At 39.3% G+C, this 26754-nt stretch overlaps 2 protein-coding genes across 2 annotated transcripts; one reads left to right on the top strand and one right to left on the bottom strand.

Annotated features, from left to right (window-relative positions):
* The first annotated feature begins 384 nt into the window (after window positions 1-384).
* On the top strand, window positions 385-8846 carry SLC24A5 (solute carrier family 24 member 5). Its single transcript, XM_036389523.2, has 9 exons — window positions 385-478; window positions 706-885; window positions 2124-2207; window positions 2299-2402; window positions 2716-2816; window positions 3570-3853; window positions 4800-5006; window positions 7782-7883; window positions 8433-8846. Exons 1-9 carry the CDS (start codon window positions 385-387, stop codon window positions 8753-8755), a joined length of 1479 nt encoding a protein of 492 aa, XP_036245416.2. The 3' UTR covers window positions 8756-8846.
* On the bottom strand, window positions 2483-26520 carry MYEF2 (myelin expression factor 2). Its single transcript, XM_036389511.2, has 17 exons — window positions 26262-26520; window positions 21556-21785; window positions 20294-20346; window positions 19011-19018; window positions 18806-18899; window positions 17750-17941; window positions 16931-17084; window positions 16472-16521; window positions 16322-16385; window positions 16070-16171; window positions 15815-15865; window positions 15672-15740; window positions 15316-15414; window positions 12976-13047; window positions 11546-11748; window positions 11384-11435; window positions 2483-9640 (listed from the first exon to the last, which is right to left on the bottom strand). The coding sequence occupies exons 1-17, from the start codon at window positions 26462-26464 to the stop codon at window positions 9477-9479; spliced, it is 1860 nt and encodes a 619-aa protein (XP_036245404.1). The 5' UTR covers window positions 26465-26520; the 3' UTR covers window positions 2483-9476.
* Window positions 26521-26754: the final 234 nt, after the last annotated feature.

Here is a 26754-nt window from a genome sequence, read left to right on the forward strand (position 1 = left end):
GGCTCCTCGCTGCCGGCGGCGAGCGGCGGAGCGCTGAGAGGGGCGGTGGGACCGCTGCGGGACGGGGCGAGCCGCTGAGGGGCGGTGGAATCTGGGGAGGCGGCGGTGGGACCGCTGCGGGACGGGGCGAGCCGCTGAGAGGCGGTGGAATCTGGGGAGGCGGCGGTGGGACCGCTGCGGGACGGGGCGAGCCGCTGAGGGGCGGTGGAATCTGGGGAGGCGGCGGTGGGACCGCTGCGGGACGGGGCGAGCCGCTGAGGGGCGGGCGGGGGGGGGGGGGGGGGGGGGGGGGGGGGGGGGGGCGCGGCCCTACGTGACGCTCGCGCCCGGGCCGCAGCTCGCGCTGCTGCCGCTCGCGCCCTCGCCGCGCGCGCAGTCCGGGCGATGCGGGCGGGCGCGCGGCGGCGCGCGGCGCTGGTGCTGCTGGCGGCGCTCGCGGCCTGGGGCGCGCGGGCCCAGCGCCCCGGGGACCCCGCGGGTACGGCGGCACCGGGAGGGCACCGGGAGGGCACCGGGAGGGCACCGGGGGCCGCTCGAGCGCTGCACAGCCCGTCCCGCGGCGCCTCTGCCCCGCCGCAGGTGTGCGGAGCTCTGGCGGCATCGCTGCAGCGGTCCTTGCTGTGCTCGCATCCGCAGACGTCCCGGGGCCTGAGGAATGGGAAGGTTCCATGCAGGATGTGTAACACTTCTGCGCTCAATTTTCAGAAAACGGGACGCGTTGCATCCTCTCGTCTTCATCGGAGTTTCCTGAAGGATTTTTCACCCCGCAGGAGAGGAAGGATGGAGGAATCGTTATCTACTTCATAATTATACTGTACATGTTTTTGGCCGTGTCCATTGTGTGCGATGATTACTTCCTACCTTCCCTAGAGATCATCAGTGAATGTAAGTGACATCCTGACTGTTTTCCTGTAAAACTGAGAAGCTTGGCATAAAACTTTCTTTTTTAAAAAGCTTCAAAGTTAGAGTGCTCTGAAAGAAAACTGAACAAGTTTCACTTTCCATGCACAGATGTGTCCATACAATATATAATTTGATACACAGGATCAATATTTTATTGAAAAAACCTAGTGATTACACTGAACATGTATTAATTTAATATTTGCTTGCTTTCTGTCTGGAGGACTGACAATTTCACAGTACTATGTCCAGGTAACTACTTGTAAAAGAAAAAAATTAGGAGGGATGGCGATTGGTGAAACCAAAACTCTTTCTAGGGTTTTTCTTTAAAAGTAGTGATGAGGTACTGCTAACATATTAAAGGTATGACACAGGAGGGACAGGAATTCTATGGTTACCACGGTTCTAAGAAATCTAATCAACCTGCAACAATTCCCCTGGCTCCAGCAGACCACTGAAGAGATGGTCTTGGCAGGGAGTTCAGATTTTCGCTGCCAAGAATTAACAAAATTCCCTAGGGAAACTCATCCCTGAACTGGAAAACCCCCTCCAAATCAGAACACTTACAGCAAATGTAAGCTTATACACTGCCATAAGAGCTGGTGTTTTGTTTATTGATAATGAATAAGCATTTGTCAGACTTTTGCCATGGTCAGCCATATGTCCCTGTACTTGGTGTGCAGGACTTGATCCACAGAGTTACATTCCAGAAAGTCAATTTGCTAGAACAAAAATCTCATTTCTCTTAAGCAACACACAGGCTCTTACACTGTCCATATAAAATGAAAATTTGATTTTAAGATCACAGCACTGGTTTGAATTTAACTATTGCTTCTGGTATGTGAAGACACAGTAGTACAGATTTCCCTGGAAGATGGATAGAATTGATATGGATCATACAGCAATATCACACTACAGTCCATGGAATTTCCCCATAATTATTACCAATAGGAAACACAGTTTAATCCTGCATACAAATGCTGATTTTACAAGATTTAAACTAATTTCTGCAATGAAGTTAGAAATAAACTAGCCCAATACATCAGGCTAATTTTCAATATATTGCTTTATGATTCTCATATAAATGCATTGACTGTATGAAAATAAACTTTAATCTACTAAACTGTTGTAGTAGCAGCTAACATTATGTACTAGTGAGAGTAAAGGGTACAGGCTACTGCAATATCAATTTTTTTAAGCAATTCTTTTTGTTCTGTCCTCAGGCCTTGGCCTCTCACAGGATGTAGCTGGAGCCACTTTCATGGCTGCTGGAAGCTCTGCTCCAGAGCTTGTCACTGCTTTTCTGGGTAAGAGATGTGTTTTATAATTCCTTATAACTTAGAGCTCTTTTCCTTGCATGCCAAACTGAACCAAACCAGAGAGTCATTTTCCTTACAGGAGCTTTTGTGACAAAGGGAGATATCGGCGTCAGCACCATCCTTGGATCAGCAATATATAATCTTCTTGGTATTTCTGCAGCTTGCGGGCTGTTTTCCAGTGTGGTATGTATAACTTTGATAGTTCTGCTCCTAAGGGCCAAATAGTTATCCTTTCTCATTTGCCAACAAAAGCCAAGAGAGACTTACTATGACAACTGCCAAGTTTATTATTTAGTAGCAAAACCAGCATGTAATCAGTTTTAAGATAACTTGCTATGAAAGTTTTTAAAAACACTAACTTGTTAAATATCATACTTAAGTCATTCCTAAGAATCTTTAATTTTTACATAATATAGAAACATATTGATGCAGCATTTACAGCACTTAGTGAAAGTATTACAGAGAGGTTTAAGAAAAGTACATGACTGATCTGCAGGTTTCGAGGCTGTCCTGTTGGCCGCTGTTCAGAGACTGCCTGGCATACACCATCAGTGCAGCGGCGGTGCTTGCGATGATATCTGACAGCAGAATTTACTGGTAAGAGCACAAGTAGTGTTGAATTCCTGTTGACTGGAGATTTGTGAGACAGTGTTTTGAAAAACAAATGAAAATCCCCAAGCCCCAAACTTCAAGTAGCCTGAACTGCTGTTCACTAACAGAAATAAACATCCTGTTGGCTTTAAAAAAAAGTCACAATGCTTGTAAAGATTATTACCTAAACATTCAAACTCTGCATATTTGAAGCTTGACCTGCATAGGCTTGCCTGTACAGACTTCACAATTTCTATCACAACTGTTCTGACATGGCAATTAGTGTTCAGCATTTACTCGTTTTAAGCCTTTCCTTTCATACCAGCATTGTTCAGAAAAACATTTGTCTGCCAGAAGGAGATCATGAGTTTCTGATGTTTTAACTCCTCCATCAACACTGAAACTCCTGTTACCTCAACAAGACAGTCAGGTCCAGCAATAAGTCTCTTGAAGTTTATAATTTAAGCATCACATGAAGACTCATTTTTGCAAATATCAGGAAAATGTTCAATCAGTAAGATCCCCTAAAAAAACATGCAGCTATACAATACACAAACAAGATTCTGCAGAGGAGAGGAGTTAATCAAACTGCTGAAAGACATGGGGATACTCACAAACTTCCATGACATTAGCCATACAATTGCAAATAGATGCTTTTGTGTGTTCTCCTGCTATTCATGCAAATCTTCTCTCTCTTCTTATGCCAACAATTGGGTTCTTTTATATTACACGTTATATAAGACTTGTTTTTCATTCTAGGTATGAAAGTGCATCCCTATTATTGATATATGGGTGTTATATTCTGGTACTATGTTTTGACATTAAAATCAACCAATACCTCATGAAAAAGTTCAGTCCCTGCTGCACGTGTTTTACCAAAGCCATGGAAGAGAGCGCGGAGCAGCAGCCACTGGTTGGATGGAGGGACGAGAGTGGACCTCTAATTCGTCCACAGTCAAGAACAGACAGTGGAATTTTTCAAGACGAGCTGGACTACTCTCAACTTTCAACAAGCTTACACGGGCTCGATGAAATCTCTGAAGGTACAAGTTTGTTACAGCTGTCTCTAGCACTCTGCATGCCTGTCTGCATCAATTCTTATCAACAGCAGATTCTCAGACAGTATTAAGATTTTGTTCACAAAAGAACTCCAGCCTAGTATTTAAGTAAATCATTATTCTAACTTGGAATATAACACTGAGCAAAATCAGAGTGATGGTTTTCATATGAAGTCAGTTGCTAGAGGAATGCAAAGATAGTTGCTCATTGTGTAGTAGTAGAACTTCTGTCTTTGTTGTGTGTACTTGAAACTTCCCAGCAACATTGCTTGTAAAATGCACTATCAGCTGAAAGCCACACAGGGACTGTAGTAATATACACTCTTTCCATATGACAGTGGCAGGTTGGTAGCCCAAAATATGCATAATATCAAAAGTAAAGGGATAGCTGTGATGTGACCACAGGTCATGTTTCCACTCAGGCAAAAAAGAGCAGTTGGTACTTACTCTTGGTAAATGCTATGGGCAAACCCTTATAAAGAAATTCATTTCTCATCCACCTTAGTTCACCCCTGGTGATGTAATAAAAAACATTTTAATCATAGAATATTAGGCTGGAAAGAGATCTCAAGGATGTCCAACCTTTCCTGGCAAAAGCATGGTCCCAGATGGGCCAGCACCTGTTCAGCTGAATCTTAGAATTGTCCAACACTGGGGAATCACCACTTCGTGGGGAGATTATTTTACTGGTGATTATTCTCATTGTGAAAAAATGTTTTTCTTGTGTGCAAACAGAATCTCCCCAGAAATAACCTGATTTCAGAACTTTGTCCAGATAGATGTAGGTACTGGCTAATACTACAGCTGAAACTTGAGGAAGAAGTATGTTTCACCTTTTTTCAGTATTCTCACAAGTAGAGGACAGTAACATACTGTATGCTATGGATTCAAACCTAACGCCACAATTTAAAAGTTGCTTTTTCCTCAACAGATCATCCAAATGTCTTTACCATGCCTGAAGCAGATATGAAGAGAATTTTGTGGGTGTTATCCCTTCCTATTATCACACTACTCTATTTAACTATACCAGATTGCAGAAGACAGTTTTGGAGGAACTGGTTCATGGTGACATTTTTAATTTCAGCAGCATGGATTTCTGCAATAACTTATGTTCTTGTATGGATGGTAACAATAGCAGGTAGGTACCTAAAGTGGTGTTGCTATACCAGTCAAGAATCACTGAAAAAGTTGTGTGGTTTCCCTGTGAGGGTTCCCTTTAAAAGTCAGTTTAGCAACTCAGACTGTGCTGTAAAAAAAATACAACAAAAAAAAAAAACCAACAGAAACTTATGTTTGACTGCTTAGTTTGCCACCCTCTTCTATCCAATGATGGAACATTTATAGAGTTTAGCTGCTTCACACTGCTTACCATCATATGAAGGAGAACTTGATGTAGCTACAAAAAACCCAATCTATTTTTAAAAACAGTTTCACTAAACTGCTTCATTAAGCAAAGCAATTAGACACACAGCAATAAACTTGTCATGCTGAAGGCTGACAAACATGAAATCTCCCAAGACTGGAATTAGAGGTCAAAGTTTTCTGAAAAAACCCATAATTTCTATACCTGTGTTTTTCACAAATGTTACAGTAAGAGATTTGGCATTAAATTCACTGCCAAAAAAGTTCTCAAATGTTTATAAACATTCTTGGAGTGTGTATATGTGGACCTCTTACAAATCTGCATCATAAAGTGGGGCAGTAAAAGGATTGCACTTAAGTGAGAGAAGGGGTATGGACTTATATGGAAAAACCATCTCCTAAAAGGACTTTGAGGTATTAAAGGTCTCCTCATTTCATTGTTTCTCCAGTCAGCTTGAAAGACATCCAGTTTTTATATTTAAGAACAAGCAGAAAATGAAACTGAAACTCTACAGAAATGTTTCAAAGCTTGCCATTTTCACATTATAGCTCACTAATCCTACTCAAGCTTTCTACTAGTTCAGATATGAATAACTCCTTGTTCAGTGCAGAAGCAGACCTACACATTCAGTAAACCTTTGAGAAATTACTAGTAGATCACTGGATATTATACCCACCATGTTAACTCCTTGGTTAAATAATTTTCCACTTGTACCCAAAGAGCAAGCGTTCACTGTCTGGATGCTAGAAGCCTTTGAAACACGATTCAAGTCAACATTATTGCTGTTCTACAAGACAAAGCATTAATTCAAATGAAAGTAGGTATGGTGGAGATTCAGAGAGTGTATTAGTTCACTTTCCAGAGTCATCACAGGTAGTACTGGGGTCTTTGGCCCACTACTTCTAGGTAAATTATATTCTATGTACATGTTAAAACACTTCAAGTTAAACACACAATATATTCAAGTCCAGGCTCTCATGAAGGTTGAGAACTCAAAGGTTCTACTATTGCATAATCAGTCTATCAGAATGTCACAAAAGTATCATAGCTGGGCACTAAACTGATGGTCAAGAACAAACCTAATTTAGTACATCTTTCTGTTGCTGGCAAAGAAAATTCGACTACTTATAGCAACATAGCAACACATTGCTACTAATACACAAAATTAACAAAAGCCTAGAAAAATAAGACTTTTCTGTCTTAATGGTCAGTTGCTAGAAAATAAACCCGACACATTAAATAGAAGATAAATCTATCTAATAAAATAAAAAATTAACTTCTCCTGAGTTTATATTCTGTCTTATAACCTTCAGAGGGCTAGAAACTAATGTTGGGTACATAAGGCTGGTTCATTCATATTTCACCTTGGTTTGAACCATTATTTTCCAGCCTGGATGATTTATAAAAGCTGATTTGTTGGTCCCTCACCCTACAAATCTATTAGAAGTGATGGAAGGATAAAAAGAGTACAAATTCTGCAACAGGATCATGTTAGTACCTCTGAAATCAACAGTTTCAAATATAAATTTACTGGGCTGCTCTAGACTAAGCTGGTAAGTAATAGACAAGCATTGCTGACCTAGCTTAGTGTACTGCCTCTTATTTAAATAAAACTGCTCTTATTAAATATGTCAAAATATTTCATGTAAGAACTCAGATTTCAACACTAAAAAATATTAAGATACTTTTTAGTGAACAAAAATGTTTAAGAAAAATTTATTACTTTGTAGCTTGACTAGAGGTATCAAATACTTCAGCATATTGATGCATCTGAATGGTACAACTGCTGAAACAGTTTTGAAGAATCCCTGTATTTTAAGTTAGAAATTAATATGTTTACAGGACATTTGGGGCTAAGAAAAATAGAGATTAGGGAAAAATAAGCCGCCCTTCTAATAACAGTTTAAAACTTTTCTTTAAATTTAAACGAGTATTTCCCTAAAGGAACTCACACTTCTAAGGGGTTACTTGTACTTACAAGTCATATAAAAATTCCGCACTCTGATTCTTCCAAATCACTTTCTAATTGGAATGAAATGGTAAAGGCATGTAGTTGAGACAGTATTCTCCTAATATCTTAATGACTGTCCTCCCCAAGATAATGCATGTGCTTATTCCCCTCCCCCTGAGGGGATTAAAAAGAATTATTATAAGAGTTATTGCTTCATGAGACTTTTGAACACTAACAAGGAGGTGCCCAAAACTGTAAGAGACTATAGTATTTTCTAGAAGTTGAGGGAGAAAAAAAGGAATAGTAATTTGTTAGATACTTAAACTTTTACTTTATCTGCAAGAAAAAAAAAATCATAATTGCTACTGTCTTGACCACTGCAGACTTGAAGAACAAGGAAAGGATATTTGTTGTTAATCTTTGTTTTAACTGCTTTGTGGTTCAGTCACCTCACATGTAGTTAAGTTAGCTGATACATTCCATATGAAATTACTGTATGATTGATTCTTTCTCCAGCAAACAAAGTCCAAAGCACTTTCAGTGGATGAGCCCTAACTAAAACCACACTTGCATTTTCTACCCTTATTTCTCAACTGCAGGTGAAACGCTGGGAATCCCAGAGTCAGTCATGGGTCTCACATTACTGGCAGCAGGAACAAGTGTACCAGATACAGTTGCAAGTGTGCTGGTGGCTCGAAAAGGTAAAGATTTTAGTATTTAGGCTCATGCCAATGGATGTGTTTAAAAAGGTACTACAAAAAGAAAGAATTCTAGTCAACATTTTGATAAATTCAAGGAGTAACCTCAAAATCCAAGCTTCAAATTCCAGAGTTTAAGTTTACTAAAAATAAATAAATAGCTTACCTGAAAAAGCTGTGGCTCAGACATTTAAAAACTTCTCAGAGTATCTCAGAGAAGTATTCTAGATTGGTTTATTTGTTGTTGATTACGTATTACAGTTTTACTGCAGAACACAACTGTAGGTCTCAGTATTTTAAGCATAAATGGATTTTGTAATAGGCTGTCTAGCTTAATTTTAAGTGCAGCTGTGCAGATGCTGGTGATTTAGGGAGACTTTTTGTGGTTGTGGTAACCATGTTCTGTAGAATCATGACTATAGCTCTTCCAATGCAAAATCTAAAAAGGGTGCTCTGTGAGAAACTGAGGGCTGGCAGTCTGTTCCTCCAAAACAGTTTGGCAATTTCATGCAATACAATTAAGCCAACTTATTTGTATTTCTTCTTTTACAGGAAATGGAGATATGGCTATGTCTAACATCGTAGGATCCAATGTATTTGATATGCTCTGTTTGGGAATACCCTGGTTTATAAAAACTGCCTTCATAAATACATCAGGACCCATAGAAGTGAACAGCAGTGGTCTGACATACACAGCCATTTCTCTTATCTGTTCTGTTGGTTTCATTTTTCTGGCAGTTCACCTGAATGGCTGGAAAATAGATAAAAAATTGGGGACAATTTGTCTCGTCCTATACTTAGTATTTACTGTATTATCAATTTTATATGAACTTGGCATCATAGGAAACAATCCTACAAGGGTCTGTGGTAACTAGTTTTAATCGGTGATTATGCTGATGAAAAAAATAAAAGCAGGAGAAAAAGATCAGTTTCTTCATTTAGTCAAAATAAAATTTAAAAAAACAACTCCAAACTCCCATTGGGCTCTAAATCTTATATACAGAACTAAGTCATGTCATTAAAGTAATATTAAGTAGAACATAAACATCACAGCCTAATTGGAGCCCTTTCTTTTAGAGTCAAGAATTACAGTATGACTACAACGCACATATAAAACCAAAATTCTGAAAAAGACATCTACTTCTTACATTACAATGTTGATACACACATTTGGCGGGGAAAAAAAAGATCAGAAAACACTAAATAAATCCCACTATGCAATCTGGAGATTAACAGAGAAAATGGCTTATTTTATTAAAAACAGTATAACCATTCATTTAAACTGAATGACTAGAGACACTTGGCCTAATTTTCCAAAGGCACTGAGCATCCAAAGCATCCCCGGTCTATAGGGACCAGCAGGTGCTCAGTGCCTCTAAAAAAACAACAAAAATCAGGCGAATTGTCTTTAAAAACCAAACATAGTAAGATTCAGTTAACAAGTATCACAGTATATTAAACACTATACTGTTAAAGGCTGGTGGGATTTAAAAGTTCCTTTTTACAGCTTTTGTAAGCATACAATGTTACTAAAAATGACTTACTAAGACAGAGAAGCTAAACAGACATAGGAATGTTCCTGAACACAGTTTTAAATTATGCGTTGCGATCCAAGCGGACATCAATTTCTCTGCCACTGATTTTTATGCCGTTCATTATCCTACAGGCCTTTTCAGCAGATTCTGGTGAGTCAAATCTGACTGTTCCACAGCCCTTTGATTTTCCATTCTCCATTTTTATTTCTGCAAACATTACATGACCTGAATAAATAAGTTAAACAGCAGTTATTTCAAGTCCTCAGTGTACTAACAACTTAACTCAGAGGTAATAAAAAAATTTTTAAGTACTATCTAGGGGAACATATGAAATCGGCACTTTCAGACTGATGGTACATTCACTCATTCAGGCAAGGTGACATGAGACAAAACAGCAGGAAAGAATCCAAATCCAGATCCAGATCTGCTATCTCAAATCTTCCTGAAGTGTGCCTGTATTTGACCTCAAGTTTGAAACAAAGTGCCCTGTAAGACTCAGGGAAAGATCTGTGTTTCATACTGACAAAAGCGTGAGTATTGATAGGCATTAACTGAACTGTAGCTGAATCCAGTCCACCCTGTTCATGACAAAAACATACCAAGCAATAGTCACAACCAAGCATTTTTGGTAAGAAGCTGCAGAGCAAAATTAAAGCCTTTAAAACAATAAAGTTACCAGGCTGGGAGTGGTGGAAAAGTAGCATGCACTATCCAATTCCTGCTGAGCTTCCTTGAGGTTGGACACTCAACTCACAAGGAAATATTTTTATAAAGATGTACCTCTGAGAATGTTCAGTTCCCTGGAGCTAATGAGTTTTTGGTTATGGTATGTTGTAGCACACCCCTCATGAGCCCCTGAACGTCACTAGGAAGAAAAAACTTTTCCCTGAAATACAAAGCCTTTTATTTTTAAATATCATGTAAGACTGTCCTTTCACTGAAAGAAATGGTACACTGGGAAACAGTCTTTGTATTTTTTATGATACTGACATGAACACAATCTGTTGCTTATAATTCTTAAAAGCAACTGAACATAATTACTACATCTATTAGCTGACAGAGATACTGAAAAAAAATTCTGAACTATCTGAAAGTTGCTCAGGAGGTTAAGACTTAAAAAAAAAAGAACCAGTTGTGCTATATCCTCCATCTACAAAGAAAACATCAACACCTTGTAATTTTTCATGATTTAACTGCAAGGTCTAATTTATAGCAAATCTCTAAACAGCTGTATGATGACTGTCCTAGTCATCAGTAGTATGTTTTAGATTATTTATCCTTTCTGTCTATCCAAAATAAGAAGTCATCCTGTAATTCAGTTAAAGCTCTCCATTCTGAAAATGTGTTTTCAAAACATGTAATGTATTCTGACACTCAAGCTTTATTTTTCACTTATTTCTGTGAAAAGACCAAATTTTCTGAATTAGATAAAACCAATTATTGAATATTTGTAGCAAACCTTTATTTCTCCTGATAAAGGGAAACATACAGCCTGCAAATATGCTAATCAGGATCATCCATATGTATGAAACCTGTAATGCTACACTGGCAAAATTACTAACTCTGATTTGATGCAGCCCCATTTCTAAAGTAATGCATGACCTGGACAGATCCAGGCTCCTGCACATATTTAACTCAAAGGAAACAGTACATTATATACTTTTACTGGCCAGGGAATACATCAAAAAAAAGAAAAAAATCAAAGAGTAATTTTATTAAAGGAATAGGTTAAAGTTTATAGCAAGTGAGCACTCAGAGCCAATATAGCACATACTGTACCTTGGTCTTGTGTTCTGTCATGCCTAAAGATTATTTATATAACTCAAGCAAGCTGGGTGAAACCAGAAAAATTAAGCTAGCCAGACTCTTCTTCAGAGTCAGACAACAGTCTTCCTGTTGTTATCTAATAAACAGCACATAACACATGAAGTCCATAGAGATGAACAGAGGTAAGGTTCATATACATACCACATTGACTGAATTTCTCCTTTAGCTTCTGCCAGGTCAAGTCAAAAGGAAGCTAAAATAAAAAAGTATTATTGGTAACAAAATATTACAATGAGAATAAGAGCATGTAATCAAACATACCCATAAAATAAGCTTGTGGTTCCTATCTATTTCATTGCTTACATTTCTCACAAATATCTGGTTGCCTTTAGAGCCTAATCTCTCTCTCATGCCACCTCCCATCGGGCCAGGCACAAATCCTCGATCCATGTCCATGTTCCTGTCCAGGCCTCCACCCATGGCAGGTCCCATCCGATCAAAACCGGAGCCCATCCGATCCATTCCCATTCCTCCAGCCATATTGTTCATACCACCCATTCCACCACCTACACAGAGAGAGAAATGCAGGATAAAATGAAATCTCCTTTTAGTAATAAACACACAAGCATTTGGGACAAAATAAAGTTCTTGTGTCAGGAGAAGAATAACTTCATTAAAAGTGCTGTAATATAAACCATAACTTTTATACGTGCACAGTGATTTATCGAGGAGCATGGCTAGTATTTTTAGAAAAGTATTATACAAGATATAGAGTGTCAGTTCTAAAATAGTAAAACCAAACTGCATCAAGCTATTAGTCATACCATCTAATGTAGCAAAATGCTGAACACAAGAATTCAAAGTCCGTCTTGTTTAATTAAAAAAAAAAAATGATACCTTTACCAAAAAGATCAAATAAATAATTGTGGCAATACATAGATACAGATAATTGGACCAGATATACAATTGTTTATTTGGCTTCCTTCATTTATATCCACCTTAACTTAATGTAGCTATGCCCACACCTAATTGCAAAATCTTCTAGAGAAGGTTTTTTTTTTTGCCAAGAACCGAAGTTACTGCAAGTACTGTAAAGAGCATGAACTCTCCTATGTGTCACAGTTTAAACCCCGATAAAAGTACAACCATGGAATAAAATGTATTAATTCATTTATATAAGTAACTAAGAGCAATAGCATTCAAATACTATAATATTTCTGGATTCATAATTAAAAATTAATGTACAGTAAAACTATCAAGAACATTCATGAGGGACCCTGTCTTTAAGCCTTATGCCTTCTAAGATTGGCACTAGCAAGATTTTAGTTTCTCATCTGCTCTAGCCTGAGGAACTCAGAGAGTTGCTGCAATACAAACTCAGTATTGGAGCTTTGCACAAAATTAAACTGGGGGATAATCTGAAATTCAAGGTTGATTTTTTATTTCAATGATGACGTTACTGAGGTTCAGCTTTCATGAACTTTACTCAAGTAACTCTGCCTGTCTTTTTTTCTGAAACACAAGTTTACTTTAATCACTTTTCCCTCCAAACTAGAAGTTGAAACCATTCCAAATCTAAGATTTAGGGAAAGACTGTATTAACTAGTTTTCCTCTGAACTTTTACCTCAACAAAACAGCTTTGAAAACTGTTAGACTTGTCACATGCAACAGAGTTCTACTTCCTTCAACAGCAAGACACTACACTACACCAAGTTCCTCTGATACAAGTAGGTGTACACGGTATTGTTACATTGCCTATGCATTTAGGTTCTATTGAAACAAGTTAACCTACTCATTCCAGATCTTATTGGGCCCATGCTAGGTGCTCCCATTCCTCCCGCAAAAACACCAATCATTGCACCACCTAAACAGAGAAAAATAACGAAGTGACATACACTGAAACCACCAGTTAGTGAAAAAAACAAAGCACACGCTAATGAAGTGCACTGCTCTCAGTGCTACCTGGCAATATCTTTCTATAAGGGCACTTGAGCGTGTGCCTTTACTATACAAACTAAATAGGAACATCTTGTAAGTAAAGTTACTTTCTCCTTTTCTACTACAGGATTTAAGCTACTCTGATTTCCTTCTAGCTTTTCTCCCCTCTGACAGCCTGCCAGCAGCACAAACATGGTAAAACCAAATGGGCCATTTCCCACATTGGGAAAAACAACTTCAAAATTCAAGGCTTCATCTTATATGAACTTGATCGTATAAAAAGTCAACAATTCTGTTGCAAATCAAACATCCTCAATTCCATTCCGATACTATAGCCCAATCAAAGACACCTTCCTTGATTTCAAGGTTACTAAAACCAAGTGCCTTCACAGAATTTCTTTCTAAGATACCAATAACCTAAATACTGTAACAAGAGTACATCAGGGCCTTCCCTGATCAAACACAGTATCTATTAAAAGTCCCTACAATTTCCTTCCATTATTTAAGGTGAAGCTGGGAATCTCTAATCTTGGTTCTCAGGACACTATTCAAATGGGTAGATCACTGATAGTTTGTACACTGAAGCTTGCTAGATCTACTGAATGAAAGACATCCCCATCAGTTTCTCACAGTGGCCATGTTCATGAATTTTTAAACCAACGTGTTACCTGAAGACTCAGAAGCCTACTGCTTGCAGAAACATTTATAACTTAAGTGACCTTGCATTTTCACACAGGAAACAGATGTTTATGCAAGTAGCCAGAGTGAAAGCATACATTTGATTTCTAAGACATTCATTCCAAGGCATTAAGACTAGCTTAAAGGACAAGCTTATTATGTTCTTACCACTTCTACACAATTATCAGTATTGAAGAGAAGCACACAACAGCTACCCTTTTCTATGACTTGCCTCAACTAATAAAATTAGAAAAAAACCCTCAACTTTTAGACCAGATGAACCTTATGCTCTTAGCAGTTCTTCTCTTTGAAGGTGGTGAATTAAGGGAATGGAAAAGTACAAGAAACAGGGAAGAGGAAGAACAGCTGTCTCCTATAATGCATTTTGTGTTCAGTTTCAGGCCTCTTAAAAGAAGAAAGACATAGAGGTGCTGGAGTGTGTCCAGAAAAGGGCAACACAGCTGCTCAAGGCTCTGGAGCACAAGCCTTGTGAAGAATGGCTGAGGGAGCTGGGGTGCTCAGCCTGGAGAGAAGGAGACTCAGGGAGGACCTTTCTGCTCTCTGTAACTATCTGAAAGGAAGTTGCAGAGACATGGGGTCAGTCTCTTCTACCAAGCAACAAGCAATAGAACAAGAGGAAACAGTCTCAAGTTAAACCAGGGAGGTTCAAATTGGATATTAGAAAAAATGCTTCACAGGAAGAGATGTCAATCATAGGAACAGGCTGACCAATGAAGTGCATTGGTGCCTTCAGGCATCACCATCCCTGAAGGGATTTAAAAGACATGTACACGTGGCTCTTGGTAACCTGGTTTAGTGGTGGACTTGTCAGTGGTGGGTTAAAGGCTGGACTCGGTGATCTTTTCCATCTAAGGGATTCTGTGATTCATCCAGGTAACAGCATAGTAACAAAGGGCAAGAAGGCTCTGCTGTTGAGCTCTTCCACGCCTCTGAAGATGGAAGAGTAACTCATTTGAGGGAACCCCACTGCCAACAAGACATCATCTATAAACAAAATAATCCTGGCTCAGATACAGAAGAGGCCAATAAATACCATTCTGAGTTACAGGAGCTCAGAAGGCAGGACAAAAACTGAGGGCACCAAAATCCAACACTCCTGTCCAATGCTACCTGATCTGCAGTAGAAACAGTACTACACCATGCATTTGCAAAATAGGCTAGTGGAAGGTACAAAGGCTGTACATGGACACCATGTTCAGCATTAGCAGAAGCATATACTTCAACACCCCACAGATTTAATACCCCACAAAATATACAGTATGAAGGTAAATGCTTTCCTCAAAGAGCTATTCCATTTATATTTTACAGAGGGAAAAAAAACCCTCCACACCTGAACCCCTGTCTTAAGAAAGAGGTGACTGTAAAGAACATTCAGATTCCATCCTTACAGTAATGACTGGGGGAGAAGAGACAGAAAATGACCAAATGAAACCAGGTCTCCTTCTAGCAAAATTCTTCCAATACTATGTTACAGAAAATTTAACAGTTACCATACCCATCCTTCCAAAAGACTCTCCAAAACCACGGTTCAATGCCATGTCACCACGACCAAATTCTCTTTCCATGTTTGCTCCCATTCCACCACGGAACATTTCTGGAAAGAACAAAGCAAAAAACCAGGAATATTCTGTTATTTACATCTGAGTTGATGCTCCTCCTTGTTTAAATAGAAGAGAGTCTAATGCACAAGTCAGAGGCACCTATTACACGCTCAAATCCACCGCCAGCTCCTAGGCCTCCACTCACGTTCAACTCCTTTGAACTGATCTATATCACCCACCCCTAAATGGAGAGTTTTTAATAAATAAATATTAGCAAACTAGTAGGTGTACAGGAACGGTGTTCAACTACCTCCCATTCGGTTGACTCCAAATCCTCCCATGTTAGGCATTCCTTCCATCCCACGAAATCCAGGAAGTCCTGCAAAATAAGGTAAAGTGTTTTCTATACAGTCTTAAAGAAATATTTAATGCAAAAAACTTCATTGCACGTACCGCCTCCCATTCTACTCATTCCACCAAATCCTGGGCCGTCTATTCCCATACCTTTAAACCAAAAAGATAAACAACACTTAGTACACCCTAATGGATTTTTAAAAAGTCAGACAGAGTTAAAATATCAAAAGCACACTAGACAAGGCTTGCTTTGTCAAAAGTCTGTCATTTTTGCAACACAGAAATGACAATTTTAAACTTTAACATCTTTAAACTAGCTCTGTATAACTTAAAAAATGAAGAATATGGATTTACCTCCTGGACCCATGCTCCCCATTCCACCACCCATGCTCAGCTGTGTTGCACTGATGGGCTGTCCACCTGGTCCAAGTCCCATACCAATGCCACCAAGACCACCTCAAAAACAAAAAAAATTAAGTATGATCAGAAGAGAGACCTTCCTCTGTATCACAGAGACCACAGTAAGCAAAAGTGTTGCTAAACGGTGTAAAAACACAGATGACCATATACTAAGCGCAAGGGGTAGAAAACAGAGCAGGCACTCACGAGGTAATTGCGAGCTTTTGCTGTCCACAACACGGAAGTCTTCATGAGGAACTGATTTGTCATCCTGACAAAAAACAAGCATGTTATGCTATGATCCTTTCAATGTTTTGGCAGAGACATATAAAGTAGAAAGAAATGAAAGCAACTTACCATTTTTACATGCATGGGTCTATCAAACAGGAATTGTCCATTGAACATAGCTGAAGAAATGCAAGTCAAGGAGTCTTAAGAAGGCAATTTAACTGTTTCTGAAGAATCAATGTAATAACTTATTATATTTCTGTACAATTGCTATGAGTCTTATCTTTCCCTACCTTAGTTTTAGAAACCCAATTCAAGGGCCAGAAGATGCAATACAAGCTGTTAGGTACACTGAAGTTAATTTCACAATTGTCACACTGCCAGGTATTTTAATTTTGTTCAACATCATGAGGAACTTATAGAATTTAGTAGTAAATTCAGGCATTACAAATGCAATCTGCACAGTATTACACTCTAGTCCCTATATCATAGCTACAAGGCAAATAGGCACCATTTGTAAAACTACGCTGCCAGAACCATTAAAGACTAATCAATATATAACCAATTATTTTCCAAAACCAAGGATACATATTGCTTGAACAGCTTCAATTGCTTGCTCAAAGGTAACTGTCCCCATTCCTCGACTCTTGCCATCTTTATCTTCTTTGATGTCTGCACGCTTCACAGTTCCAGCAATGCTGAATACCTCCTTCAGTTTCTTCCAGCCAACTTTGAAGTCAAGCTTAAACACAGAAATACATCAGTGATTTCAGTGCACATCTCTGTTCTGCTATTACATTTGGAAGAGATTTTCTGCATTGCTGTTAACTCTTCATTGACAAATGGTTGAAAATTGTAAATAGTTGAGATTTAGCGATACACACACTGTGTCAAAGTCCAAAAAATCACCATTTGAACACGTATGTACAATATGCACATGTATTTTACTTTAATTAACATACTACCATTGGGTAGGTTCTGGAGAAGAGCAGCTGTAATTCCACAAAACCTCATATAAATACAGTAGTCTTTTGTGCTAATAAAGAACTTGAACCATTGCATTTGTTGGAACTTTATTGTGTTAGTCTAGAGTAACTAGCAAGATAAACTTAAGTAAGCTGACATATATATTTAATAAAAAACAAATGCAATTGTAAATAGTGAAAAGATGTATAAAATATTTTTGAATCAACAGATGACTGCCATAATTAGAAGTGCATGTCAGTCTCAAGAGTTTAATGTATCTTTCCATGTCCAAAATCTAAAGATACACCCAACATCTTCAATTCAATATACTAACTGCGAACTCTTTTCAACCTCCTCTTTATATTAAATCTGAATTACACAGGTATAAGGTGTCTTACAAAGATCAAACACTGAAGTTATAAAATACAGTTTTAAGCTTACATTGGCAACAAAAATCGTGGATCCAAGCCTGCCTGCTTGCAAATTACTGATAACCTCAGGAGGAATGTTTGGATTATTGAGAATAGAAGGTGGTAAATTCATCATTCCAGGCGCTGCATCAGGTCCATGTCCTCCTGGAAACTGCCCTCCTCCCCGCTGCAGTGCCCTACGAGCATGTTCCCCTTCAGGATCCTGAAACGTGGACACAAACAAAGCCACTTAACCATCAACAACTGGACAGGCAACAAACAAAATGGTACTATTTGAAACTCTGCATAAACCCATCAAAATTATCAACTAATAAATACACTTGTCCATGTCAGAGGGATCATGAACTGAATTAGCATGGAGCCCTAATTCCCTCACCTCTAGAGGTGGGTCCTTTCAGATGAGGGTTGAGGCATATTGGCAAAGCACTTGTTGAGGAAGCGTGCACTGCCACTTCACATGCTGTACCTAGCCTATGGACAAGTAGAAAAGATTTCAAGCTAAAGGACTGTCAGTCTAGCACTTTCTTCCAAGAACTGAATTAATTTAAGTAGGTGGTGGTTTTGTATTATTTATTAATACCATTATTAAAATTGTAACAGGACAGGAAGAACTGCATCAGATACCATCATATTACAGCACTACAATAGAAATGTTGATATTATTTCACTTTCCAGACAGCACAACTTCTCTGTTTCCAGCCCCATTTTTGCACATATGTAATGGTCTAATAATTAGCTCATTCTGTGTCATATTTTGAAGCAGGTACGCAATGTAAACGTAGATTACCTAAGTTGGAAAAACCCTAAGGTAAGAATATGAAGAAAAGCTATTTTAACAAAAAACAGCATTAATTCTTTTGACTTTAGGACATGCTTTTTGTCAGTTTACTCAGCATAGTATCCAACCTTCTGCAAGCCAACAGGCAGTTCAGCCCATCAGTAAAAATTCACAAAAAAAAATGAAACTGGAAATTGCACATCTAAGATTCTCAAAACCCTGTATGGTCATCTCAGTAGCTTTAGTATCTTCACTATTTCAAATTCAAAACAGTAGCAATAAACATACCTCTTTAATATTCAGGGGTCTTCCACTAAGATCATATTTGTTCATAGTGTCTAATGCCTTCTTAACAAATTCTTCATCTTTGAATTCAACCACACTTAGAAAGAGATCAAAACATTTAGAGTATTAAAATAAAGTTGAACATGCCAAATCTAATAGAATGTTTGGATAGCAGTGTGCTTCTGCACACATAAAAAAAGAAACTTACCCACAACCCTATATCCACGAGATTTGTCATCATACGTAAAGAGAAAACAAGCAAGAAAAAAAAGAAGTCAGTCAGCACATATGGCAGAACAATGAAGCTTCCAGTTAAAGATCCCAGCTCACTGTTAAGTAACTATACAAGTTATTTTCAGCTTCAAAATCCATAATATATGCTCTTTAGTGGTAGCCAATCTGAATTTCTCCTACTTTCTCAGCATACATACCATTCAAATGCAAGAGAATACATTGTCTCTTATGCTCTTTGAGTCAAATCAGAATTGGAAAAATGCCACACAGATCCATGTAAGGACAATTGGGAAGAGGAGGTGGGAGGGAAAGGGTGGAAAGAAAATAACCCCAAAACAACCAAAAACCACTCAAGACACTCATCACGTCATTAAAAGTTGTCCACTAACTACAAAATTAAAATCTACCTACATCAAGTACACCACTACAATGAAAAAGCAGTCTGCATACCTCTTCAGTACTACAACATAATTGAGAAATTACCTTATAAGAAAATAACCTTATTGACAGCACCAGCATCCTTCTAATCAAGCAAAGAGTTGAGGATTTCTTAAAGCATAGCAAAGCTGACAGCATGTTTTAGTTTTAACAAGTATTAAAGAAAGTAATTTACAACAATTGATACAACCTCAGTTAAAACTCAAACCTGCATTTCTCATGTTCTTCACTGCAGGTTTGGAGCTGCTATTGGCCAAACTTTTGACTATTATTAAGAAGACAAAGGAACTTTAACAATCTTCACTATTAGTGCCTCATTGCTGGCACTCTGTTGGCTACCAACAATCTCCATCCATTTAGTTTTAAGAAAGTAAATACATCAAGCCAGTGTTTAAAAGTACCAATCCTGCAAAGCTGTGAAATCAGGCACTTCACCCAGTATATTCTTAGCTAACATTTTATACTTCTTGGCCCCAAGAAGAGCATACTACACTAACAGAATTTAAATAGAATGATTGGTTTATTGAACATCCTTTATACGAAACAGATTTGTACCAAGACAAAGGTGTTGGCTAAAAAGAAGGATTAAGTAAAAGCCATTTGTTAACATTTACGGAAGTACTTTGTCCCTTACAACCAACTAGTGTGAGTTGCATGAAGGTGTCAGACTACTTCTAATACAGAATCCTCAAGGCTACCTTAATGAAAATCAGTGTAAAAATGAAACTTACTTTCCAATAACTGGTACAGGTATTATACAAAAATAAAACTGCTGAGGAACTTTTAAACCTCTAGCAGATTGTTGCCCACGGCACTTACCCTTGATTTTCCTTCAGCATCCTTAAACAGCTCCACGTATGTAACCTCACCAACTACATAAGACATACAAAGGGAAAATACCAAGAGACAATGCATTTAAACACCAGTATCTTTCTTTACTGTGCCCCTGTGCACAAGTCTACAGAGAATCACCTATTATTCACCAACAATCAAAACCAGACCAACCATACCTCCTGTCAATGGCTATATAATTTAGCTAGTTTTCAGAAATATGCAACAGCCACATTCTCAAAAGCTAAAAACAAACAACTATATTTAACCTAATTCATACTACAGTTCATATTTTGGCCAGTATGATATAGTTGGTGAACAAATTCAGATATACACAGTCCCTTCACCTAACAAATGAAACGTCAACGTTCACTGAAAAGTGTTACATTTATCATCCTACTCACAAACACCTGTTTTAAGGTGACTTTCTACCTGAATATCTTCAATCAAAAGTTTTCCTTCAATAATAACCAAATTTACACATCAAATATTTCACAGCAAGCGACTCACTTTCTAAAGTAGGAAGTTTAAGTAAATAAACCAATCAAATAGTCACGTCACCTTACAACAGATAAGCCAGCAGTTACAGAAGGGGGGTCTGGCATTTTTCACAGCCTAAAAGCCAAGTGTGCTTTGCATTACTTTTGAAGAATCAATTTTTCAAGGAAAACACAGAACTAACTTTTTACAAAATCCATGTTATCATTATTTCACCCCAAATTTAAAATAAAATTTTTGGGGTAGTCAGGTTTCTCTATCAGAACTGCAACAATAGGAACAAGCTTTTAATACAAAGCTCCAGACAAACAGTCATGGCAGTAGTGACAATGCAGACAAAGTTAATGCCACAGCCAGATTCCACCAAAGAAATACAAAACAACTTTTGAAAGACATCCCTTATTATTCAGGTTAACACACTTCATGTGTTGCTTAAATACAAAAGCCCTTAGAGAAAAAAAAATCTACAAGAACTACAACTAGACAAAACACATTCTCTTTAAGAACTCATGAGGTCATGCATATACTCTCTACTATCACACCAGAATGGCAGAAGATTGTGAGCACTTCATTTACCCAGCCTACCCTGCAATGCAATTGTCTCGGATGAAAGAGGGGGAAGGGAGATAGATGTACCAAGTACAGCCCAAAACAAAAGAAGTCAAATCAAATCTGTGTGGCTCAAAGGACACATAGGTTGCATTTAAGCCCCACTGGTTTCTGTGTGAAGTGTATTACAAGCAGTAAGTTACCTTTCTCTCTCATCAGGTCTTTAATAGCTTGCCATTTCATGTCATACGGGATGTTGCTAATAAAAACTCGATTGCGATTAACAGCCTTCTTGTCTCCAGAGCCTGCATTCTTCTCCTTTGCATAGGGGTGGAATTTATTCTTGTTTCCAAGAGAAGGGATTGCCTTTGCTTTTGCAACAAACTTTTCTTTCACAGGTGCTTTCCCTTCTTTTGCTGTCTCATCATTATCCCTACATTAAAAAACAAAAATCCAAACAAAAACACTGTTAGTCTTGTGTTGGACCATTAGACTATCCCACTTCCTACTTATATAACTGAGTATTTCCTATGCTATTGGAATTCCCAGGATGTCAAATGCTGCTTTTCAAATTAGGAAAAATAAATTCATGCTATCAGAGTAATTCCCTGCTTTATCAAGAACAAAAAAAATGTTCCAATGCTAAGTAAAGAAAGTACATCTTACTAATTCACTTTCATTCCATTTCACAGAATCATAGAATCCTAGAATGGTTTGAGTTGGAAGGGACCTTAAAGACCATTTAATTCCAAGCCCCCTGCCACGGGCAAGGACACCTTGCACTAGATCACCTTACTCAGGGCTCCATCCAACTTTTAACACTTCCAGGGTTGGGGCATCCACAATTCTGGGCAACCTGTGCCAGCACATCCTGTCTGTCAAGACTGAGAAAGATGGAACTGTGAAACTACTACAAAGACCAAAACAGAAAGAGTGAAAAATGACCTAAAATACCCATGCCTTGGTGCTTTGGTAATTTTCACACCTCACTTGGACAAGTTACAGGATATTCACCACAGACAGGTAAGAGTAGAAACAGTCTAAGCTTGAGAGTTGAAACAGCTCGAGATGCTTAATTGAATGGAATAATAATATATCAAAATCAACTCCAATAGGTTTTATATCAAATTATATATGGGTTTTATCTACCCCATAAAGGATTTTTATTCACAATTTGTGCCAGACTACTGTTAGAAATTAAAATCCAACTAAGAACAACAAATGTTTTTTCAGTTTCACTACCTAACACTACTAGAATTTGAAAACTTGTTAAATGCATAGGAAACAGCTGTATTAAGCCATGCTATGAAACTAAGACTAATTAAGTAACTAGGTATTATCCACTAAAAACAACAAAGCAGACATCTGGCCCTCGGTCTTTCAAAACTTCACCAGCAGCACCGAAATCCTCCTTTTAAAATATTTTTATTTTTTAGATGAAAATACAAGAAAATTGGCTGCTTTTTTTTACAGCAGTCAACTTCAGTTAGACCATACATTTTCAACAGAATTAGAAGTATCTGTAAGTCTTCAGCATTCCTGATTTTGTTATTATCACAAGGTCATTTAGCATGCCAACAGAGGCTCAAGGAGCCTGAATTGTTACTTTTAAAAAGGAGAACTGCTGAACTGAAAGAATCCACTGAATAAAGCCACACAAATGTGATACACTAAACAGATGCTACTTAGCATCTTTAACTACACATCACTGCCTACTTAAAGAGAAACTTTAAAAGTACTTTTACAGAAACATGTATTTTAAAAAGCCAGAATTAGCATCTTGCTTTAGAACAATTAGGAGGAGATGTCCTACAGGACTGACAGAAGTGAATGATTGTGAACCCTCCTTCTTAAATTACATCACTATCTTTACTATATTTCTCACATCTCAGAAGGCTTAGTTTTTATCTCATTGAGACACTTTGGAAGGTTTCAGGCATTTCAGTTTTACAACCACAACATATGGCAAAACCAGTGATTTTGGTTAACTGACAAGTTTTCAGCTCTCTGCATAGTTAGCAAAACAGTGAGTAAGTGGCAGTCCTGCACTCAAAAGCACATGCAAGGAGCTTCTACTCAAGCCTGTGCATTTTTCAGGGAGGAGTACATTCAAATACATCCATATTTCTCCCCTGACTTTTTCCCCAATTTTGAAATAGTCACATGGTATTAACTTCACAGTCCTTGTGTTTATATGTGGATTAAGAGTGGATTAGCAACTGGGAAATGCATGGATACTCCCCTGGGGCAAGTATTTGTAAAATTTAAAACATCTCATGTCATCTCATGTTATCTGGTTCAAGCTTTCTCCAAGTCCTTCTGCATCATCCCTCCTCCACACCATCCTGTCTGTGACAACACAATTTTTTTGTGGCTGTGTAGTGAAGTGAAATGAAGGGAACAATGCAGGAACTGGAAGGATTCAAGGGAGGAGGCAAAGAGCAGAGTATCAGGTCTTCAGTCAGATCAGTTCCTTCCAGTCTAACACCATTTGCAAATGCAAAACTCCTGCCCAACCAGACTCCTAGAAAAAACCTGAGTTCTTCCTTAAGTTTTAGGATTAGAGCAATGGATTCTCTTCAGCCTTTTAAGCTCTATCCTGCTTAAAGGATTATGAAACAGCCCCTTGGTGCTCAATGCAGTGCACAGGATGAGACAGGTCCCCAAACAGGGAATCCAGAGACTCTGCAAGACCTGGCTGTACAAATCAGTAGAGAGCACAGAAGATACAAGCCTGGCATAAACTCCTAAATCTGGGAAACAAAGCCACACTGCACTTGGTCTGGGAATCACAGCCAGGCTGCTGAAAATAGAGGATTAATTAAAGAAACAATCCTTGCAAAACTCATCTGCCAAAACCAACACAGGCCAGGCTAAAGGCAGAAATCCTTTCACAACTCCTACCCTCCTCCTTGAATATTAACAATAATTTCAATCATAAATACATTAAAAGCAATGTCACATTACTCACCTACAGACCACAGAAAAGACAGACTCTGAAATTCTAAACTGACATTTTCATGGGGGGAAAACAATGATAATTTCTAATCTTTACTTTTTGTAGGAGCTACAAATTTCATACATTAAATCAATATTTATATTTGCCTGTGAAATCACAGACCACCACCATTCTTAGGACTGGAAAAAAGATGTCTACAATTAGTTCTCAAAAAAAAGTGCATATGCTCATTGATTTGAAAGACCAATTATACCTTTTGAAAAAAATAAAAAAAGCTTTTGAACTTTCCATGAAGTTCTGAAGAAAAAAGACAAGCTTTCTACATGCAAAACTAGAAGCCTATAAATAATAAGCACAAGATACATCAACATGAAAGCCCTAAAACTTGATTTAAAAAAAAAAAACTTCTACTCCTCCTCACAAGTGTCCATAATAAGATAAGCAGACAGAAATGGAAGAAGTTCACAACATGTGATTTCAAAACACATGGATCACTTTAGCTTTGCTGTGCTGAATGGTTCCATTGCCCAATACAAAAAACTTAGAGAAGTGTGCAAACCGAGTCAGGATTCCTCTCCAGTTTAATGAATGCTAAGCAAACCAGGTTAATAAAATCATTTTTTTAAGTAATACATTTCACCCACAGACTGACAGTTTAATCCTTTGTAAATCCATTTGGGGGAAGATTAGAAACTGTATGTGAAAGAATAAGATTTGAATCTCTGTTACCAAGAGCCTGCCATTACTTTCAAACTTCAAGTTGTGACTTCTACCAGGCAGAATGACGGATTTTTCATTTGCTTGTGAGGTTTTGGAGGCAAAAGAAGATACTGTTGACAGGAGGGATACAGAGAAAATATCTCATTTCAACAGTAGCAACCTCAAATGGCAATAAAATTAACATGCCTAAAAAGGACAAAAAGGGTGACAATCATCCTGTGAAATTCAATTCTAATCAGTGAAGTTTGGAAGCTGAGGGCCAGACTAGGGAAAAAGAAAACATATCCACAAATTCCATTTTACAGTAAAGTGGAATTTATAGCTTGTAAACTAAACTAAATTTTACAGGGAGTCAAGTAAAGGCATGAAGTACATATTTATTCCTCCAGCTTTATATTGAAGACGATCCCATATGCATTTTTTAAAACACAACAGTATCAGAGCAGGGCTGCTTAGAACATGTCAAAACTTCACAGACGCCAGCAGCTTTGATGTACTGTAGCAGTAAGTCTACTGTAAATGTATTTTCCCTCCAAGATCTGAATGAGATTGGAAGAGATATTGAAATTCCAACGATGTGAGGCCAAAATCTAGCTCATGTAAAGAGTGACAACCTTCCAAGCCTGACATCAAGAACAACCACGCACACAAAGTTATTCATGGTATTGTTCCAAAGAGCCGGTATTTCCAGCTCCCTTATTCTAAGTTCCTTTCAGACATACTATACAAGGCACAATTTTACATACTCCGTGTATGAAAATGTTACAGCTTCCAAGAAAACTCCATGTATGCACGTGCAGGGTTTGTTTTTAGAAAGTAAATTACTATAGGGCTGTCTTACCATTCTCACGTAAACAAAGACTAGTTCAACAGCTTTAAATAAAATGGTTTCGGCAAGAAGTAGAAACGTGACCGATTCAGCAGCGATGCGGAACACTCCTGGACGGGTATCCCGTGGGAACCGGCGCGCCAGGTACCAGAGCCAGGGCTCGGAGCCCAGCCCAGCCCTGCCCTGCGGGGCGGCCTCGCACGCCCAGCCCTCAGCGGCCGCTGCCCCAGAGCCGCCCCCTGCCCCGTGCCCAGGCCGCGGCCTCCCCGAGGGCCCCCCCAGGCCCCGGCCCCGGCCCCGCGGAGGAGGAGCCATGGGGGCGGGGGGGGGTCCGGCCACCTCCTCCCGCCGCCCCCCGGCCGCGCTGCCCCCGCCGCCCTCCCGGCCCTGCTCTCACACACATTTTGACGCCATTTGCGCTGCCCGCGCCGCTACCGGCTGCTGCCGCCGCCGCCGCCGCCTCCTCATCCTGCGGCGGCTGTTGCGGCGTCTGTTGTTGCGGTGCCGGCTGCTGCTGCTGCTGCGGGGGCGGCTGTGGCGCCTGGCCGGCCGCCTCCTCGGCTCGGCGCGGCGCGGCCGCCTCCGCCCTGTCGCTCTCCGCCATCTCGTGCCGGGCCGCGGCCCAGCGACCGCCGGTTTGAAACGGGCCCCGAGCGCCTCGGCCTCGCCGCGCCGCTCCAAGTCTCGCGAGAGCGCCGCTCGCGGCCGGGGGAGGGCACGCGCGCCGAGGCTTTGTGCGTTGCCATGGCGACGCGGGGTCGGGCACGGCCGGCCCTGCCCCTCACAACAGCCGCCCTCGCTGAGGCACTGAATCACAAAATCGCAGAAACAACTCGGTGGGGAAAGACCGAGATCTTCAAGTGCACCCTTTAATACAGCACTGCTAAGTACGCC

Source organism: Molothrus ater, chromosome 13, assembly GCF_012460135.2.
Source record: "Molothrus ater isolate BHLD 08-10-18 breed brown headed cowbird chromosome 13, BPBGC_Mater_1.1, whole genome shotgun sequence".
Lineage (NCBI taxonomy): Eukaryota > Metazoa > Chordata > Aves > Passeriformes > Icteridae > Molothrus > Molothrus ater.

Excerpts from the sequence above, each read along its gene's own strand:
- SLC24A5 (XM_036389523.2), top strand. The coding sequence starts at position 385 with ATGCGGGCGGGCGCGCGGCGGCGCGCGGCGCTGGTGCTGCTGGCGGCG. Across the intron at positions 2,403-2,715 it reads GCGGGCTGTTTTCCAGTGTG|GTTTCGAGGCTGTCCTGTTG; the intron begins GTATGTATAACT and ends ACTGATCTGCAG. Across the intron at positions 3,854-4,799 it reads GCTCGATGAAATCTCTGAAG|ATCATCCAAATGTCTTTACC; the intron begins GTACAAGTTTGT and ends TTTCCTCAACAG.
- MYEF2 (XM_036389511.2), bottom strand. The coding sequence starts at position 26,464 with ATGGCGGAGAGCGACAGGGCGGAGGCGGCCGCGCCGCGCCGAGCCGAG. Across the intron at positions 16,386-16,471 it reads GACCCATGCATGTAAAAATG|GATGACAAATCAGTTCCTCA; the intron begins GTAAGTTGCTTT and ends GTTTTTTGTCAG. Across the intron at positions 13,048-15,315 it reads AGAGTCTTTTGGAAGGATGG|GTGGTGCAATGATTGGTGTT; the intron begins GTATGGTAACTG and ends TTCTCTGTTTAG.